The sequence below is a fragment of the Gordionus sp. m RMFG-2023 genome, chromosome 1, assembly GCF_954871325.1.
Source record: "Gordionus sp. m RMFG-2023 chromosome 1, tfGorSpeb1-WG-v2, whole genome shotgun sequence".
In the NCBI taxonomy this organism is placed as follows: Eukaryota; Metazoa; Nematomorpha; class Gordioida; order Chordodea; family Parachordodidae; genus Gordionus; species Gordionus sp. m RMFG-2023.
This window is the reverse complement of record NC_088775.1, coordinates 88353424-88375352: the sequence shown is the minus strand read 5'-3', so window position 1 is coordinate 88375352 and position 21929 is coordinate 88353424. Positions and strand designations below refer to the sequence as shown.

General features: G+C 28.0%; 1 protein-coding gene across 2 annotated transcripts; it reads left to right on the top strand.

Moving 5' to 3' along the window:
* The first annotated feature begins 6701 nt into the window (after positions 1-6701).
* LOC135931780 (uncharacterized) lies at positions 6702-19564 on the top strand. Of its 2 annotated transcripts, XR_010573157.1 has the most exons (18): positions 6702-6753; positions 6796-6902; positions 6944-7152; positions 7228-7312; positions 7357-7492; positions 7725-7811; positions 9543-9881; positions 10341-10418; positions 12944-13063; positions 14164-14292; positions 15295-15556; positions 16893-17073; positions 17386-17458; positions 18709-18767; positions 18954-18990; positions 19053-19074; positions 19150-19280; positions 19427-19564. XR_010573157.1 is itself a non-coding variant. In XM_065469078.1 (17 exons), the coding sequence occupies exons 1-17, from the start codon at positions 6725-6727 to the stop codon at positions 19507-19509; spliced, it is 2145 nt and encodes a 714-aa protein (XP_065325150.1). In that variant the 5' UTR covers positions 6702-6724; the 3' UTR covers positions 19510-19564. The 2 variants fall into 2 exon arrangements, 1 of the variants encoding a protein (XP_065325150.1); XM_065469078.1 differs by lacking the exon at positions 19053-19074.
* The last annotated feature ends 2365 nt before the right edge of the window (positions 19565-21929 follow it).

Genomic DNA, 21929 nt, shown 5'->3' with positions numbered 1-21929 from the left:
TGGCCTATACCAAATCGAATATGAATAGTATATTTTACCTGATAGTTTTTATTCCAAAAAGAATCTAATACCAATAATTTATTATTCGATTTCGTGATTCATCGTAGCCTGATATCATACAAATTTATTTTACATTATTTTCAATTCCAGCCTCGCCATTTAATTTGGGCGCGGAGGGATTTATCGATGCGGGGGGGGGGACTAATATGGCCGCTAATATTTTCTTTTTAATATTTGGATATTAATTAATTTATTTATTTATTTGAGAATAAAAAAATAACTATAAATTTAATCTGCGCGAGTTAATTGTTTTACAAATTTATGGGGCGCACGCGCATCTTATTTAATCTTATTCGCTCTAGAAATCAATTTAAGAAATTGTCTTAAACCTACTATCTAGGAGTTACCAATTAAATTAGTATATTTTAATATAGTTACTAACTATCCGATTGGAAAATAGAAATCCAAACCTTTCTGCCATTAATGAGCCAAATTTCTAGGCTTACATAATATTATTAACCCAAATCTGGCTTTTTAACTACACTATTTTCTTTCTCTTTCTTTCTTTCTTTCTTTCTTTCTTTCTTTCTTTCTTTCTTTCTTTCTTTCTTTCTTTCTTTCTTTCTTTCTTTCTTTCTTTCTTTCTTTCTTTCTTTCTTTCTTTCTTTCTTTGCTAAACTCTCTTTATTGTGAAATTAATAATTTTTACTCTTCAAGTAATTATTATATTATGTCCTTTTTTTCAATTTTTTTTTAAAGTATCACAATAAATGATTTAAACGAATATATATATTTAAACTTATATAAAATTGTCGGAAATCTCTAATATGAATTTTTTTTTAAAAATGTTGTCTGTTGTTAATTGGGCTTTTTAATTATCCGGCATTTTGATGGTCAAATCTTCTTTTTCATCAGAGTGAATTCTCGCTCGATAAAGTTTAAGGAAGTCTTTAAGGGGTTTTATTAAATTAAAATATTTGTTATCTTAATATCAAAAAATTTTTAAACTTATAATTTAAAATAAATAATAATTATAAGTTTTCACAAAATAAAACATGATTGAAGAGTTTCACGCCACAAGAGGAAATTAAAATTTAGACATTACACACTATACAATTACTACATCATAATGAGAAATATTTTATATCTTAACATCGAATCATAATAATCAAATTAAATTGTAGTAGTATATATTTTTAAATCCGAATTTGAAAAATAAAAATTTTGGATTTTTATTAATTTTTGTTTTTTATATAAACGGCGGGTTTAACTGGATTAGCAACACGGAATTCGGGTAGAGTTAAGGCACCGACATAAGTACTAAATAAAAATTTGTTTTTAAATATTGAGATATAACTTTTAAAACAAAATTAGTTTAATGTTTTATTGCAAAAATAAAATTAAATTATAAGTTATTTTAAACAATTTATAATTTGTATTATAATATATTATCTCTTAAAATAATTTGCTGATGTGAGACTTATTATTGGACTTATACATTATTTTAAAGATAAATTTTCTATATAATTATGTACTTTTTTTTAAAAACAATAAATTATCATAAATAAAATTTGTGCTAACACTAGCAGTAAATTATGTTGGAAGAAATTTGTATAAAATTAATTGGTCCACGTTCTTGTGTTTCCCAAACTATACTCGTAATCTATTGTTATTATATTTTCATATTCAAAATTTAAAAATCAATATTAATATTAATATGAAAAAACAAAGTAATAATTGGGAATTGAATAATTACTATCATACTTATAATTATTCTATTCAATCAAAATTATGATAAATTTTAATTTTGAAGTTTCATTATATTATACTTCAAAGCAAATATAAAATATTCTTTTTAAAACCAAGATTATTGCAATATTTAAGACATGTCAAATAAGACTAATAATTCGTGGATCGAAGCTCAATTTGAGCTACAGATTTTAATTGAGATGTCTTGGTGCAAATAATGACATCAGCTCAAAATAACTTATAAAAATTGTTTTACAACAAGTTATATAAAACGGATAAATGTTGTATATAAATCTAAAAGTTATTATAACCTGTAACATTATTAGTTTTTCTTTACTTTTTAATTATTTAATTCTTCTAAATATTATTATATTATTAGGACTTTTTTTAAAATTTTAAATATCTTTATTCCTATAAATATTTAGGCTGAAGGCATATGTTAACCAAAGTTTTTCTAGAGAGGAATGGGGGGGGGGGGAGGTGAGAGATTCTAGGTATGTTGCCTCCGATATTTAATTTTTTTCATTTAAAAACATAACAAAAACATTAAAAGCATATCAATTATATAAAAATATAGCATTAACTATTAATTTTTTTTTTTAAAATAGCATTTAAATAATTAACATGTTAAAATTTATAATTATAATTATGAAAATACTGAAATATATTTTAATTTTGGTAATTTTAAATGATTCTATTCACAATATATATAAAAAAGTATCTAATTTGCAAAAAAAAAAACTACCAATTAAATTTAAAATATTATACATTTTAGGAAGAAACAAGATAGATAATATCAATGATATATAACTATAGATTGGCGATTCATTCACTAAAAGCATAATAAAGGCGTTCACTCCTAAAAATAATTTTAATTTTAAATATATATATATATATATATTCGTATTCATTTTAATTTAATCTTAAAAATAAAATATTTAAAATTTTGAGATTTACAAAAGGGACATTAATTTTAAGTTGCTAATAAAAATTGCCCATTCTGGCACAAAAAACTTACCCTTTCCCTGATTTAAAATACTAATTTATTGGATTCTTTTTAATGTGCATTAAATATTAAAAAAATTTATAACCCCCTCCTCCTAACTAAAATAAACAATAAAATTTAATTTCTTTTTATTCAGATGAAGGCCCCGTTTATTTTGTTCCACAAAAGGTTTGTTGGCATTTTATGTTGCTATTAAGTATAATGTATGACCATCATCATTCCCTGAGAAGGTGGTCAAAATAATTTTTATTACTAAGTTAGTTTAATTTAATTAAATACTCTCGAATCTATTTTAAATATAAAATTCTCATCAACCTCCTAGATGCAAGATGCCTTTCCACCAACGCTAGGTGATATAGGTATCCATTCCCCCATATTCTTAAGCAGTTCAGCCTTTTTATCCTCAGTTGCTAAATTCCGATACACACTTAGAAACTTGGATAGGATCGATCCACATCATAAGGTATCATGACCTATGGAGCAAAAATGCTCCAAGCTGCTCATATCCAAATTCTATAAGGCAAAGAGATTATTGATACAGCATTGCACCGAATACTTACATTTCAAAGCTGTATAAAGAAAATCTCCATCTCTCATTCTCCACCTAAACCCAACTCCAAGTATAAAGAATTACACAAACTCTTTTCTCAAATCAATTCTAACCTCAGCCATATGACAACTTGATTACGATTGGTTAGAAACTATTACTAGTTAATTTAGGCTTGTCCAGCCAATAACTTAGAATAGCTATATGTCTGCGTTTAGACTGTGAAATCATAACGCCGACATCATGTACTAAGAAAAACTCATATCGATAGGGACACCATCCTTTACACTGTCATTACTCAAAAGGCAGATTACCCAGGTACTATGCCGTCAATTAGATTATCAATAGAATCTAGAAATCCACAAATACTACGCTGGAACTCTCAGACCTGATGGAATGACGCTGAACCCTTGGAACCAAGGTTTACCCCTAGCTTGGAATTATACATGTGTAGATCGTTATGCCAGATCTTTTTCTGTCAACTCCATCACGTTAGAAAATACAAAAACAAATAAATATAGCCACCTTAATAATGTTTTGTTTGTTCCGGTAGTCTCAGACACCTATGGATCATTTGCTCCTCAAGCCCTAAAATTATTCAAAACAATAAGGCCAGCGTCTACATGACAGGATTTTCAATGGATGCAAACCCCCTTCAAAAACCTTTGCCTACCCCCCTAAAAAATTATCTAAAGGATATATTTTTTAGATAATAATTTCAATTAAATCCTCCATTATTTACAATGAATTTATTATTATAATTTTATGAGCTTGCTGAAATATCTAAACCTTTTAAATGTAATTTAAAAGGATAGCAGAAAGTTTTATTTGGAAAACAATATGTATAATTGTTTGCAATATATAGATTTAATCGATGAATTGTATTATAATAGTTCTATAATAAAAGTATTAATTTTTACAGCAATAAATTTTGTACTATTTCATCTCAAAATTACAGGATTTTCATTGGATGCAAACCCCCTTCAAAAATCTTTGCCTATCCCTCTAAAAAATTACCGCCGCCTGGCGGCGGTGTCTTTTATTATTATTTTTACCTATTTAATTTATTGATACTCTTTTCAAAGAATTTATAAAGGATAACTTAAATTATATCTCTACTACCAACTATCGATATTTTGTGAATATATAGAATTTATTTTTTAGATAATAAATTCAATTAAAACCCTTATTATTTACAATGAATTAATTATTATGGCATTATGAGCTGTTGAAATATCTAAACCTTTTACATTTAAAAGGATAGTTTATTTGGAAAACAATGTGTATGATTGTTTGCAATATATAGATTTGGTCGATGAATTGTATTAAAATAATTCCATAATAAAAGTATTAATTTTTACAGCAATAAATTTTGCCTTATTTCATCTCAAGATTTAATAGATAACCCCCCAAAAAATTTACCCTACCCCCATTAAAGCAGCCTACCCCCTACCCCCTCAAAAAATAGGATGCAAACTGTCCTACCCCTCCCGCTCATGTAGACGCTGGTCTAATACCATATTGATCCTAAAAAAGGAAAATTTAATGTAAAAAAAATATTTATCTTAAAAGATATATATTTATTTAAGATTGATTTTCCACCATTAGTAAAAAAAAGAGAGTATTAATAATTTATGAAAAAAAATTAAATAAAAAATAATTTTTTAAAATAAATAAATATTGTAATGAAATAAAAAAACAACATGCGTCCTTTAAAAAATAAAAATTTTACTTTTTAAAACTTTTTTAAATGCAACCGTAGTGGCAAGTAATAATAGCCTCATTATATATATATATAAATATATAACAAAATTACAAAACTACAACAAAGTGGACTTTTATTTTTTTATACTCTAATAGAATATATAGAGAAGAATTCCCTAAACATAGGCCTTACTCTAAATAAAGCTAAATCGGAAATAAGCTTTTTAAATTCAAATACTCTCAAAGTCCAAGGGTTTAAAATCATCAAAAAAAGTGAAATTAATCTTCTAGGTTCACCTTTAAGCAGTTTTTCCAACTGTGAGGTGTTCGTGGAAAAATTTTTCGAAGGCTTATCAGGACTTGAAACTATTTTAAACGAAATTCCTTCACACCAGAGCTTTTTTCTTTTAAAAAAATATTTATTTTTACCAAAGATTGTACATATTTTTAGATCTTATTCCTTTTTTTTAAATAATGAAATTATTAATCGTGTTCATGAATTTTTTAGAAGTTTATTAGAAAATATTTTAAATATTAAATTGGAATTTAATTGGGGTTTCTCACAATTACCCTTGAAAATGGGTGGTTTAGATTTATATCCTTTAAACCTTCTATCTCTTTCCTTATTTTTGGCATCGCGTTTGATGAATAACACCATGATATCTTCTTTTATCTCTCCTAAAGATAACCTTTTAAACTCAGCCTTGACAGCCTGAGTATCTTTAGCTTCACCTGAAGCTGTCTTACCCACGATCTTAAAAAACCAATCTATTTTCGAACCTTTAATTAAAAAAATTTTTAAAATAATCTCATCAAACCCCCCTTTGGAGTATATTCAACTATTATAGAATGCTGACTGTACTAGTGGTTATGAATGGTTGGAAGCATTACCAAGTCGTAACCTAAGTAACCTCTTATCAGATGAACAATTAAGAGTTGCCATAGGCCATCGACTTGGATGTAACATTGTTCAACCACAAACATTAGTTGACTCCAAAGGGAGACATGTTCTAAATTGTATATATAGTCAAGGCAGGCATGCAAGGCATGCAGCAATTAATTTAGCAAACATCCTGGAGCCTACAAATTATTCGTTAGATGATGGCTTAAGACCAGATGGCTTAACTTCCGTGCCTTAGTCTTTAGGGAAATCCTAATTTGGGACTTCACATGCGTATCTCTTTCCCAAAAAATTTAAATTCTAATCCGGTTGTATAGCCGAGAAAAAAAACAATGAAATATTCCAAATTCACAAATTATATTTTTACACCGATTGTTATCTCTTCCCTTGGACATATGCCAAGTGGAACTTTAAAGTTTTTTAAAAAAAAGGAGATAAGATAAGAGCCTTACATCAGAACCTAAAGAATTTTATTTTTTAAAACAAAACCTTCAAATCACAATTTTAAAATATAATTACGCATGTTTTTTGGGAACTTGTAGTCCCGCCTCGGTTTTTATATAATATTATTTTATTTTATTATATTTTATATATATATGTGAGAAAACTATATATTGAATAAAAATATAATATTCGTTAAAAAAAAAATTAGTTTTATTATAATCCAGAATTATACATAATGCTCGCTTATCTGATTATTGTTAGATAAGTAATTAGGAGTCCCAGATGCTGCCCATTTATTTTTGGGTGTTCTGAAGCAATTAACCAAGATGTCAAAAAAAACCTTTAAAGGATTGGTTTTTAAAAAATTTTATTTATGGATGCAAATATTGATGCAGATTATGAGTATAAATTTACTCATTAGTTGTATTAATAAAAATATTTTAGAAGATTTAATAAAAAGGTGATAAAGTTTCAAACAGCAAAATCAAATTATTTAAATTCATTTAATACATATGCTTGTTCTGAAAATATACGCATGCCATTAGCCAAAAGTTTCATATTATATTTGTATAAACTTTATATGAAATTTTAGATATATTTCCAATATTACCTACTTTGCCTACATTCTACCCACAATTATCACTTGAATCTATAATAGATCAATTTTCAAAATGTTTAAAACCAAAATTAGATTATTTTATATGTAAAATTACTGAAATCTCATTTAAAGGAGTTAATTGTCAGATATTTTTTCAAATCGGTCCTTATGTTTTTTCAGATGTTTCTATGTTTTCTATTAAAGTTATTAAATATTTATACCATTTGTTGTTAATACAATTTGTTTATGAATCTAAACCTATCTAATTTAACACAAAGGCTATATGTCCCATTGACTTTATCCCAAAAGATGATTTGAAAAAAATTCAGAAATTACCAACTGATGGTTCAAATTTAGTAAAAGGTTATTGTATTATCAAATATTATTGATTTTTTTTTAATTTATAGTCATTCTTAAAGAGATTATTTATATCCCAGTTAATGAAAATGACAAAAATGTGGAAGAGTCAACTAAATATCAGCCAATTTTTATTATGTCTATGTTGTTGAATGATGTTCACTCTGATCCCACTCAAATTTTATAGTTAAATTAATAACTTTAACTATTTAAAATATTTTGCAAATCTTTATATCATATGTGTGTTTTATCTAATTTAAGAGAAAAAAAAGATAAAATTAATATTAAAACAAAATATATGTGTAGATAAATATTGTAATTTATTATCATATATTTGTTAATTAATATATTAGGTTACCATAAATTTATTTATTTTCCATATAACACTTAATTATTTATATATTTAATGGTTTGACAGCTATAGCAAAAAGATTAAAGATGAAAGCAACATTGGTTATCATTTTCTAGGCCCAATGACCAATTCTGAAATCAACTTTTACTACAAGTTTAAATTTCATTTTATATTAGTCTTATTGTTAAATATAGATGCAATTTAAATACATATTCTATAGTAGTATTGTTAAAAACCTTGATTTTGCTGATATTTTTTTGAAAAAATTGTTCAAGATATTAGTAAAAAAATATATTACCTAAGCTTCAAGATTTTTACAAAAGAGGACCAAAAATTTCTGCCATAGGCAAAATTTACAGGAATAGGGTTGTAACAATATTAAATATTGGTATCAGAATGATGCCAATATTGATCTTTTGAAAAAAAATATAGGATTGGCCAATATTTTATAAAAAATTAACCTATACCAATTTTATACACATTTTTATAATTTTTTTTTGAACTAATTTCCATTTCTCTACATAAATCTTCAAACTCCCATAAAAAAGTGTGAAGGAAGTAGTGTTGGCATATAAAATCAATTTGATTTAAATCACCCCAATATTTTAATTTTTTTTTAAGTGATAATCAATATTTAAAAAAGAATTTATTTACTAAATTTGACCAAAATACGTTATTGAAGGAAAAACAAAGATTAATATTATTTTAGAACTGAATAATTATTATATGAAAAATTCTAAATTGTACTAGTAATCATTACGTATTAGATAAAAAAATACTTGATTTATTTTGTTTCCAATTTTTGACATAATAATGTGGTTAGAAATTATTTAATATTCTAAGGACTGTGAACTCTCATTCTAAAAAAGGGTTCTGGTTCAGTGAAATATTTCTGAACTCAGTTCGGGTTCAAGGTTTGTCATCCAGAAAAATAAACACTTTAAAATTTATTCAAAATAACAGACACATCTGTTTTATTTTAAGCATAAACCATAAAAATAATTTTTCATTATAATTAGAACAATGCAATACAATTTTGTAAGAGGATTTATCATGATATCTTCCAAAATCTAGCGGTTAAAATTAAAAGATCGAATTTTTATTCCAAACTTTGGGAATGCATTGCAACTTTTCATGTACTCGACATTGATATTAAATTTGTTCTAAAAGAAAACTGATTTTTCTAAACGATTCCTAAGTTTGGAATACACTCCATGTGATGAAAATACTCTACTGACGCTCTTGATTGTTTTATTATGAATTAAATGGTCCTGCTTACCATCATTCATTTTTTTTTTAAATTATATCATTGGAAAACAAAATTATATTAAACGGATTAGATCTAGCTTGGAATTTTACCATGATAGATGAGAGATTTTGAAGATATTAAATTAGCCAAGTTCCATTGACATTTTGGTTTCATTGCTTGTTAAATTTGAGACATTTTTGGGGTTTAGAAGATAGGATAAGAAATCTGTCCGTGAAAGTATTATAATGTTGTTTTTCGGGAATTTGGGTTTTATAAAAACAATCATACAATGGTTATTAAATAATAAACTTATCTAATTTAGACATAATCAATCCTTTTTTTTGTGTAATATTTTATTATAAATAATTGATTCATTCCTCAAAAAAAAGGTTAATTAAGCCATATTTATCATAATATCGAAAAACTACCCTATATCAAAAACGGGAAGGATAGAGAGAGAGTTTTAAAATTTTTGGTTCATACTAAACAATTATCACAAACTTAATAATAGATATTAACGAATATCTTTTACTAATACATCAGGTCCACCCAACTGGGAAATAACAAGTAGCTAAAATTAAATTACTCTTCACGAATATTAATATTCATTTTTTTTTATATTTTCTTTCAAAAAGCTTATTCGAGACCAACGAACATGAGATAAATCTAAAATCAAAGCGCTTTCATTTCGACAGGCAAATCGTTGAAAGGGGTGACCAAAATAGCGCGACAGAATCGTCGGAATCAAAAGATCAGGAGAATTCACCGTCGAAAGGACAAAATGTTGTCGAAGATACGGGCGATTCGCGGATGGAAGGGGATGCAAAATCTTACAAGGAACTTTTGGAGAATCACCCGTCGTTTTCCAATTTGAATTGTCTGAGGAATATGATCCAATTAGTAACCAATCAGCTCGGTGCCAGGCACTTCAACGTTTACAATAATCATCTAACCTTCTTCGATTCCTTTAATAAGTTAATTATATATATATGTATCTAATGTTGAATGTTTTAATTTTCTGATCGTTTGTTTTCACTTTAAAATTAGAAGTGCTCTATACAGAGATTTTTTTATACGGGTTTTCTGGACCGTTAAACCGCGGCTCCTAAAAATTTTGCCCAGCCTAGATATCTCCTTTTAATTTGAAACTTGGAAGGGGCGGAAAATAAATGGATTTCATAAAAATTAAAACCATTATCAGATTTTATATAGACCGAACCCAAGTTATAGTAATTAACGTGCCTTTATTTCTATTTTTTAATGAACGAATGCCAAGAACGAACCGAATGCCAAGGTATTTACAATTTTAACGAAATACAAAAAAATATGTTAAATCATTTTTTCGAAGATTTTTTTTTTGTCGAATTTCTAGATTTTTCTAAATTCGTAAACAAAATTATTTGTTTATTTTTCTTAATATCTCTCTCCAAAAGGATATCCATACCGGAAGATTGTCAAAATTTTAGCGCCATTTTGAAGCAAAGACAAGCAAAGTCTTGGGCATTAGAAATGTTCGTATAAATATATTTATGATGTATATAGTATTCAAATTAATTATAAATTTTTTTCTTTTGATAAATCGATTCATTTGTCAATTTCGTCAAATTAGTTTGAGAAAATTTTTCTAACGAACAGCTGGTATATCCAAAAGTTACGCTAAAACTAGTTAACCATTTTGACGCTGAATTCGCAGTTAGCTCGAATTCGCGGCGTAGAAGACGCGAATTCGGGCAAACTGTGTTTTTCTTTCTTTCTTCTATACGCGCTAGCTTATAAATTGTTTAAAAAAATAAAAAATTTTATACCAAAAAAAAACATTAAATTTTTTTTAAAAATTATATGCTTTTATTGTCAATTGTAAGAATGTTCATTTAAATTTTTTTTATTGGACGAAAATATTTTTGAAATTTCTTTTTAACCCGGAAATATTTCTAACCGCGAGCTGGGTACCTTACGGAATGGTTAGAGAGATATACGGGGTTAGAACTACCCCATATTCGGTAAGCGGAAAATAATTCCCCGATAAAAAAAAAATCCCAGATAATAATTCAAAATAATTTCCCCCCAGAATTGAATTTTCTTAAAAAAATTTTAAACATTTTTTATTTGAAAATTTTTAAATTTCGTGGATATATTTATAAGGGATTTTTTTTTTATATTATATTAATTTAGTAAATTTAAACGGCTCGATTTGAGCCGATTTTTAAAAACGGCTAACTTATTATTTTAGCCAGAAATATAAGCTTCGAGATTTCGTTAATAGATGTCCAAACTTTTGTGTCACCTATGAGCAAAATCTTTAGGGCTTGCATAATATTTTTCTGAATAGTTAGCCGTTTTTAAAAATAAATCGTGCCGTTTATCAACACTAATCTTAATAAACCAGAATTTCCCGGGGAATTATTTTCCTAGATTCCCTACATTCACATTTAGCTCGAATTTCATGGCGAAATATGTAAAAAAATAAAATAACATAAAAAATGCGGTATACATTGTTTTAACATCGCCGCCAATTCGTGCTAACTATGAATGTGAGCGGTTAAGAAAGATAGGGGTTAGAGTAGCGTACACTATTAAAATAAAAATGGGGGGGGGGGTAGGTGAGAGAGGCCGATTTTTTTATCTCCTTCTTCCTGGCTTAGATCCTTGAGGGTAAAATGATATGCAGGTATCAGTCAACACAAACTTTTATTAAAATGCAATAACACATTCTTTTTAATATTAAGCTCTACCCCTACTTTGTATCCTTTTAAGATCTTTCTAACCCCCACCCCCAGCTATCTATTTGAATAGGTTAATTTCAGGGAACAAATAGATCCCGCCGGGAATCGAAATACCGATCTTTTGTGCCCCACTTCGTGGTGTCCTTTGGTGTTGTTAAAAAGCCCGATTTGGGTCGATTTTTTCAAAACGGGCCCTAAAATTATTATTATGTAAGCAATCTAAGATTTGGCAAATAAGATGTCCAAGCATTTCTGCCAGCTATAAATAATCTATAATCGGACCTTTTAACAAAGCTGGTGCCCATTGGTGCTATTTCTTGATTAACATTTTTACCTCTGAAGCTACACTGCATTTTAAAAAAAAATTTGTATGTAGATATTTAAAAATAATACATTTTGAAATGGTAAGGTTGCAAACATACGTTTTTTTGTGTGTTAAAAACAATGGAAATTAGCTTTAAAAAAAATCGCATGTTATGAATAAAAACAACTTCTTCATTTTGAAAAAAAAATGGAAGCCTTTTCTAAAGAAAAAAAAACGTTAAACGCATCCGCTCAATTTGTGAGCACTTGTATGAAATAATTTAGACGTTTTCTAAAATAAAAAAAATTAATAACGTTCAACAACATCGTATACCATTAACCCATTCCTCCAGGTAAACGTTTTATCCAAAGACTAATAGTGCGCACAAATTGAGCGTTTACAAAAAAAACGTAACGCGTCCATTGTTTAAATTGAGGTTATCTTTTTATTTAATATCCGTCGATTCAAAATTTTAAATAAGTTTTTAAAAAATTTGAAAAAAAGGATTTGTCTTCGAAAATTATATTATCGTCTGCGTTCTTATTTCTTTAATTTCTAAATATTCCTTTGTAGGATTATAAGTAAGTTATTTATATTACATTTATAAAATTACGAAGTGAAGAATAAATAAAAGTAATGAAAAAGAAAACCTATTTGCGTTTTTTTAAATGGTTGCTAACGCAAAACGGTAATTTTATCAATTTGCACGAGGCCATTTAAAATGCATTATTTGCGCATGCAACACAGCATTTGAAAGTCTCAATTTGTTCGCACTATAATATGTATAAATAACATAATTAAAACAGAAACAAAAAGCAAACTAAATTTAACTCATAAGAAAATAACTATTATAGTAAGATGTACTTTATTTAAAATCTAAAAAGTTAAATAATAATAAGTGTGTGGTTTTGTTTGTTTTTAGCAGAGTATAGTAAACGACCACACGTCTTATTATTTAAAATTATGTATATATACATGTACATTTTAAAAAAAATAACACCACATGAAGCCTTAAAAAGGGTATCGAATGCTTCAATCAATCTAGCAATCTAGAAGCTAATCAATGCTACAACAAGGCGCTCTCCATAGACCCCTCAAACGTAGACGCGCTAGTGGCCAAAGGAGCACTGTAAGCGAAATGTCACCAATCTCGAGAAGGGAATTTTTTGAGGAAGGGGGGGGGGAGTAAAGAATTATGTACCTAGGATTTTTAAAAATTTCCTTTGTCCGGGTCAACTACCCCCCTCCTTACACGCTTATTTTAAAACCTATTTTCTGAGTTAAAATAGAACTTTTTTTTTCGAGAAAGCTCAAATGGGATTTTTGATCAAATTTTATTTCCCTTTTTATTAAGTAAATATTTTGTGATATGCATGAAAAAAATTTTTTATCGGGGGAAAAAAATCTTCAATTTTGTGATCTTCCAATATTTGTTGTTCCAAAATATTTTTGGCAATCAATTAGGGTTGTTAAAAAGGCCAGGATCGATTTTTAAAAAAACGACCCGATTTAAGTTTTTAGCCCAAAGAAATATTATGTAGGTATCGAGGTTTGGCTTAGTGTTGTTAAACGGCTCGTTTTGAGCCGATTTTTAAAAACGGCTAACTTAACACTTCATCCAGACAAATATTACCCAAGCCTGAAGATTTTTGTTCATAGAAGGAACAAGGATCCAGACATTTATTGTCGAAATCTTGAGGCTTAGTGCAATATTCATCTGGCTAAAATATTGAGTTAGCCGTTTTTAAAAATCGGCTCAAAACGAACCGTTTAACACTTTGGCTAATAGACGTTAAAAACCTCTGCCATCTACGAGTAAAATGTTGAGGCTTACAATAATATTATTCTGGCTGATATCTTTCTGGCCTTTTGGACTTTTTTAACAACACTGCCTTTTGAGGGGATAAAAATAATATCCAAAATACCGCTATTCGTGTTTTAAATGCACCAAATTTCGCTTTGGTCGTGAAGAAACGAAAAGTTAAAGCGTTTTATTGTTTTTTTTCCCCATAATATAGTTAGGAATTTTTGCATATATGTTGATTCTTTTATGGGCTTGTAAATATAAAATTAATATCCATTTTCTACGAATATGTGGAAAATTTGTGTATCAGCACAGCTTACCCAAAGGAAAGAAATAGAATAAAAATAAAATGGTGAATGAGAAAAAAGGATATTTTGTTTATGACCGTTAATCATTGATATTTCGATAAAAAACAATGATTTTAGATACGCCAGTGTGCCTAATCCATGTCTGGATAAGGCCATCTCCTTTTTCGATCAAGCGCTCCATAACGAACCGAATCATAAAAACGCGAAACAATACTTGGTACAAACATTGCTGACGCGCGGAAAAATGTATTTATTTTTTTTGAAATAGATTGCGAAGATATTTGGTAGGCTAGCCATATGATGGAGACGGGTTATTTAATAAAGAGGATTATTTTTTAAATTGGATCCTGGTGGGGAGGTGGGGTGGGATTTAAATTACACTGCGCTTTCTAAGATTACGTGGTATCTGGACAATTTAGCAGTTATATTCACTGCCACCCCCTCCCCTCCTTTTTTAACAGCTTTTTTTAGAGAGAAAATATAACATGTCTTTTTAATTAATTTACAAATTATATCATATTTAAAATATTGTATTTAATAACGATCTTCGAATTATTGAGAATGGTAGATATAGCGTGACTTCTTAACTGTATCGGCCCACCTATTGCTATTTACCAATTGAATTCTTATTTTTTACGATACATATCTTATCTTTTAGAGCCGGAGGGAATTATCTGACATCTAATGGATATTGTTTATATTATTTGGGTTTATTGAAAGAAGAACGGGTTCAGGAATTTTGAACTCTATTTTAAGCGGAAATTTTGATAACTGGAAACTTAATCGAAATCGATTTTCGGAGAGGAGTCCGTACCCACCCCTGTCCGAAAATACCTCGCGCTCGATGGGCCGCCCATAAATTGGTCCCTGTTTATGCCTATGCCCCTCAAAATGTTCAACTGTCAACGCATTTTTTTAAAAAATACTTTTCTATTGTATTATTGGAAACTTAAGAGATTCTATTATCTCATTTTAAACAAATAAAAATTCCACTCAATCACCCGAGGTAAATATGTTTTACCGATTTTTGTTCTGCCAATAATTTTTAACAAAAAATAATATTTAGACCCCCAAAAATGGCAAAAAAAAAATGAGTCTGAAAAGAAACTTATATGAACATCCTTGTTCTTCGTTGCTAACATTTTAATTATCAAAATTTTATATATTGGATTGTCCATCGCTCTATGCGATGTAACCATGGCCTAACTTATGAAGCCTTCACTACTTTATATAATTTATGATGGACAGGTTGGAAAAAGAGTACGTGGACAATGACGTCATCCCATCGCCGTCCAATAAAAAGTGCCGATACAAAGACGCTCCGAAACGGGTCCACCAAGATTCGGTCGACGATGAAACCGATGAGGTTGACCCATTCCGTTTTTTGGATTATTACGAGAAGGCTTTTTGTCATTTAAACGCGGAAAGCGTTGGCGAATCGGAACAAGGAAGCCTGGAATGGCTCCGACTAAAGCTCAAATCCTATAGCCATCTCCGTGCCCGTGCTACGGTTAATTGTTTTATGATTTCTTTGTATTTAATTTTAAAATCGGGTAAAATTAAGGGCTACCTATTTATTCGGTAATTTTTTAATAAAATTTTAATGTGTTTTTCCCAGCAAATGCGTTACTTTTTCCCACTTTCAATTTTTTGAGCGCGTTTTTTTTTAAATTTATAAATTTAATTTTACGGGAAATGTATTCCATCATGTTTGGAAAGCCTACCGTTTTCGCTATGAACTTTTGAACTTAATATAATTTAATATTTGTTTTTCCGTAGATTTTTTTAAAATAAATTATAAATGATTTAAGGGTTAACGGCAAAATTATTTACAATTTACAAGGCCGCATTCAAAGTGGGATCCGATCCGACACGATTTAACAGCTGATTGATTTTTAAAATCTGTTTATTAGATCAATTTTTTTTTTAAATATTAATTTTATCTTTAATTCTATCCATGATAATAACCTAATAAATATTGGTTTTAATAAAGAAAAATAGATTCTCATAAACCGATTTATATATCGATCAGCTGTTAAATCGTGTCGGATCGGATACCACTGTGAATGCGGCCTAACATAGGTATTCTAAACCTGCTGTAATACTTTCCCGGTAATATCTGATTTTTAAATTTATAAAAACGCGCTCAAAAAATGATTTAAAATTGTAAAAATAACACATTCCCCCCGGAAAAAACATATTGACGCTAACATATATACTTTTAAATAGATTGATAATGATGAAGTTTTTAAATTATTTTCTCCCTAAATTTCGATAACGACCCCATAAAAAAATTATCATTATCCTTAAGAAGGTAATTTTATATTTATATTACTTGAATTAATTATATTTTTTTAATATTATGATATATACACTTCGCCTCAAAAAACTATTCGCTTGCCGACCGATATTTTCTGGATTCTTTGCTATATTCCTATTGGTTAATGCCGGTTTAATGATTTTTTTTGAAAAATTTTATATATTTTAAAAAAAAACCATATATATATTATACTTCCTAACATTGTATGTCTTTTGTCATTCTGCTACTTTTTTTTTTAAAAAAAATATAATTTTATATGTAACCAAATTAAATAACGCGATATACTTTTTTGCGAAATCGCATCGCTCTTATAACGCCCGCGGAAATTGTTACTGCGTCATCGATATTTAATTTTTAATTTGTTTGTAATATACTATTATTTATTTTATTTTTTTAAAAAAAATATATATAATAATAAAAATTAAACAAAATTATAATTTTTTAAAAAAATAACTAATTTGTTCGTAAAAACTTTCTTGGGATTCGGGTGAAATTTATTTTTCCCAAAAAATTTAACGAAAATAAGAAGAGGAATGAGGGCCCCGAAGGAAATGAGAAGGGTAAACTTAATCGAAGTCAATCATCCGCATCTTCCGACACTTCGAGTCAATCTTCCTCGTCGGACAGTTCACATTCTAGCAGCGATGGTTCAACCAGTAATTCGAATAACGTTTCATATGCCGTCGAGAAAAATAAAATAACTGAGAGTAATATATATTTTTTTTTATTTATTTCTTTAAATTTTAAACTTTTCTTTTTTAATAAAGTTTTTCTTTCTTTCTTTTTTACAAATTTTTTTTTTGACCTACGTTGGTAGGTCCGGATTACCCCGGATTCTACGTGAGTTTTTAAGATTTTTTTTTTGTTAAGAAGTACTTATAATTAAACTTCTATTTTTTAAAAAAAAAATACATAATCGCGTTGCACAATGCCATGTTATGCTGAATGGAATGTTACCGCTAAATTTGATTAAATTGGATATTTAATTATTATTTTTTTTTAAAAACGAAATCTTTAAGGACATTTAGACAATGGGCCACGGGCAAGCGAGCGAAAAATTAAATTAGACAGCTATTCGGATATATCCTCCAGGTTATAAATAGAATAGATATGCATTAATATTTTTTTTAAAAAAAATAAAATAATTAGGGTTTCACCGTCCAACATTTTTTAAATATCTATACAAAACTGACCATTTATCATCTATCCTTGAACTATATAGTTGGGTAATGGGCGTTCTAATTTATATTAATTTTTTTTTTCCAAATTTGAGCTCCTCTCTTTTTAAGAATAACCTCCGAGGCCAAAGTGTTAGTTTTGCTAAAAGCTTGGTTTAGCCGATTTTTTAGCGACCCAAAAAATTGGTTTAAACGGCTAAAAAAACATAGTAATTTAATTACCCAACTATATACTTTGAACTAATATCATGAAAAATGTGATATTCATTTTTCACGAAAAGTGTTGACCAACTGTAAACTATGGGCAAAACGAGAAAGAGGAAACCTTTTTAAAATTTTTCCGTTTCTAGTGGCCTAGGCGATGTTAGGTACCCGATCACTAATGACTAATTTTTTATGTTATCCCCTTTCCCCCCAAAATTAATAATCTCATTTATAATATAACAAATATGCTATGACGGGAAACGATAAATATCGGCACCGATCTGATATTTAATAAAAAACTGAAAGATGCATTACTTTTAATTATTTTTCTAGGAATGACTTTTTGAGAACCTTCATGTTAATAATAATCTTTATTCTTGACTTGTACGTTAGAATTTATAGGAATTAGTCTGAATTTAGCTAATATAAAGAATTTAATTTAAATATAAGATTTTAAAACGATTCTTTATTATAAAAACTTAACTTATGAAAAATAATACATCTTCTTTTTTTATATACAACGTAAATCCATTATCTAAAACATATAAAATCACGTTATCCAATTTACAACATATAATATATTAATACAATATAATATATCGTTACTAAAAAATGATCGCCTTAAACCTTCTAAAATAAAAAAGTATAGTAAAATATACAGTTACAAACATGTAACAGTTATCAACCCAGATATGTGAAAGATAAGTTTGGTAATTCTAAATGATATAATATTTTTTATATATTTACTAAAAACGTCACTTTTAAAAACGATGATAATAAATTTTTAATTTGAGATCTGCTCTCTCTGTAAAAAAAAATAAAAAATCGATTTATAAGCTTAACCTGGTGTTTTTCGGAGGTTGTTTATCTTGGGTCGGTATTTTTGTGGATGCCACTCAAAATATTTATGACATTTTTTTTAATATTCATCGAATTCCATTCTATTTTTTTGAAATTTAGCTCAAGCTTTGACGAACCTTCTACAATACCAGAACGCGGGTCTAAATCTAAAGAGGATGGTATGCAACAGCTAATTACAAAAATATTTTGAAATCGATTTTTTTTTTTTATAAAAATATAAATTTATGTACAATATTCTTTATGTTCTAATTTACCCCACTTCTTTTGGTCCAAAATAACCCCCGATCCATTTACCCCTAACTTGTATCTCTATTTAAATTTAAATAAAATTTATTTTTTTTAAGATGGTAAAAAGTTGACAGAAACGGATCCGTCTAAAAAGTAATTTCTTTACCCATAATCTTTTTATTTATTGATATATATTTTTTTTACCACGATGAAAGGAAAGGAAAATATATACTAAAAGTACGCATAATTTTCATCCAATTAGAAAGCAAATGTGCATTTTTTTAAATATAAATACACAAAATAATATAACAGATTTCCTTCTCCATCTGACGATAGCGACCCGTTTAAACTTACGCCAGACGATTCTGAGAAACAATTAATCTCGACCGATAAGACTTCCCTACCCACGGACATCGCCATTAGTCGAGCGAATAAAATTAAGGGGAGTTTTTAATTCACAAAAATATGTGGTTTGGTTCGGATCAAAAACAAAATTAAAAAAATAGTAATGTTTTTGGAGTTGAGCTCCCATCCCTTTTATGATAATATAAAATAACAAAGTTATATATCGATTTTTTTTATATATAGGATGATATCAAAAACAAGATTACCTTGCAAGACATGGAAAAATTTCTATTACATCTCAAGCAAAACGCCAAGAAAAAATTATGATTATATTTTGAAATAAATATAATTATTTCAAAATAAAACGGGCATAATCTCGTGATTTTTTTTTTTTGAAAACTTTAAACTATTTAAAAATTAGATTGCAAATTTTATATTGAATATTTTACAAAATAATTTTTCAAGTCAAACATTGTTAAAGTGGGAACGTTGTAAGCCATTATATTATTTTTTTTTTCCCAACGAAAATTCATTTTTTTTGAACACTTTTTTTTTAAAAAAAAATTTGAAGATCTGATTTTACCGGAAATGTATTTCTAACATGCTTGGAATTACCTTCCCAAAAAAATTTTTCCCGTAAGTATAACTTTGAATCATTTTAAATTTGTATAAAAAAAATCTGTGCAAAAAAAAACAATGAATAGAAATTTTATTATGTTCATAGCAAAATTGTACGAAGTATTTCAGGCAAAAATCAGATTTTTTAAAGTTGAAAAAATAGCACGATGGCTTTACCATGTTTCCCACTTACAGTAACATTTCCGTTAGTTTGGGTCTTCTCTATTAAAGTGCATAGCGATAAAATATTATGTTAATAACAAGCGTACATCTTTGACACTCTCATCATTCAGGTCAGGATGTAATACTACTCCGATTTAACTACAAAATGTCAATTCTATTTATTTATTTCTTATTTAAGGGCTTGCTCAAATAGGAAATATTTTTTTATTATATAGAGCGCGCACTCGTTCTAGAATTTTAAGTATTCGCTGAGTACGTTTTGGTTTCTAGGCCTTCTTGAAAGTAAAATTTCTCAGGTTATCTAAATACAAATCTTAATTGCTAAATTTCTTCTTCATTTATATCACCCAGGGTTACTAGGTTTTTATATTAAATGGTAGGGGTACCTCCTGTTTAAAAATATAAATGTAATTTCGTTCGAATTAAATTAACTAATAATTATACCACAATTTTAAATAAGTTTTTGTTGCCTCTTGTATTCGAGATAAGAGAGAGAAAGAAAGTGAGGTAATGCTTGTATGGTAACATATTGCGCGATCGAAGCGGAATAATCTTAATTCCAGATTGGTGGGGGGGGGGGGGGTTGGAAAAGGTTGTCACGTATTCGATTCATAACGACTATCGGTTTAGGTTCAGATAAAAAATAACGGTTCGGTTCTTAAAAAATTATTAAAATTAGTTTAATTTGAACCCCTAAACCCCGGTTCGAACATTTTTACCTACAAACTTATCTCTTAAGATGAATATACCGTCATTAATAATTTAGAATATTTTCAAGATTCACTTCAATCAAATTATATCTTATAAGGAATAAGGTATTATATGAATTCAATGGTTGAGAATTTTTACATATGCAAATTTGTTTAGTTGAAAATGGACACTGTCAAATTAACAATATGCAATCATATATAAGAATAATTATAGTTACTTATCAATGTCAAAGCTGATCATTAATTATTATCGTTAAACCGAACGCTTAAGAGGTTTAGGGTACAATTTAGGTTTTTTAAATAACAGTGTTTAGTTTGGATCCCTTATATAATTCATTGTTTTAATAAACCGACTCTAGAAATGAAAATGATTGATCTTTGAATTAGATTTTGTGATAGTTTAAATTAGTTATCTGCATCGGGCCTTATTTTTCAAGCCCGGCTCGATCTGAATTTTTTTTAAAAAAAGATTTGCCGACCCGGCCCGAACCCGAAACTTTTTCTAAAAAGTTTTGCCGAACCCGAAATGTTTTTAATAAAATTTACCGGCCCTATAGAAATTAATTTTTATAATTACTCAAAATAAAAGACATACGTTATATGGCGTCTAGTTCTATAAATAAATTCAAATATTTTTATTTTACATAAAAAATTCAATATTAAAATTGATAAATTTAATTATATTTTAAAAATATTCCAAGGCTCAACCCGGCCCGAACCCGATTTTTTAAAAGAAAATTAGGCCCGAGCCCGGCCTGAAGCCCGCTTGGGCCGGGTACAGGCCTGGCCTACTTTTGCAGATCTCTAGTTTAAATCTTTTATAATACAGTTAGACGTTATAAACATATATTACGCCATATAACGACAACAATAATATAACATAAATATATATAAAATTACAAAAAAAAGGTAGGATAGTTGATAAATTATAATACAAATAATAATGTAACCTTAGCGCGATTATACTGTGCAATTTTTTTTAAATTATTTTATTATATAAGGATGATTTCCCCAAAATTATTTCTTTGAATATTAAATTGATTACATCATTTTTAATAAAACTAAAAAATTTTATCTTAATTTTTTTTATATTTATTTAAATAAACATCAAAAACCCTGAAAAAAAGGGGTCATATCCTATAAGCCTTGAGTAGTCAAATCATTTAAGTTGAAGTAACAGCACAAAACCAGATGGTATCATTCTTATGACTTGGATTTCCAGTTGCTCAGGAAGTG

What these genes read in the sequence shown, in the direction of transcription:
- LOC135931780 (XM_065469078.1), top strand. Translation starts at nt 6,725, where the DNA reads ATGGATGCAAATATTGATGCAGATTATGA. An exon ending in GAAATCAACTTTTACTACAA is followed by an intron (nt 7,812 to 9,542) that starts GTTTAAATTTCA and finishes TCTTTCAAAAAG; the next exon opens with CTTATTCGAGACCAACGAAC. An exon ending in GAAAAATAAAATAACTGAGA is followed by an intron (nt 17,074 to 17,385) that starts GTAATATATATT and finishes GAAATCTTTAAG; the next exon opens with GACATTTAGACAATGGGCCA.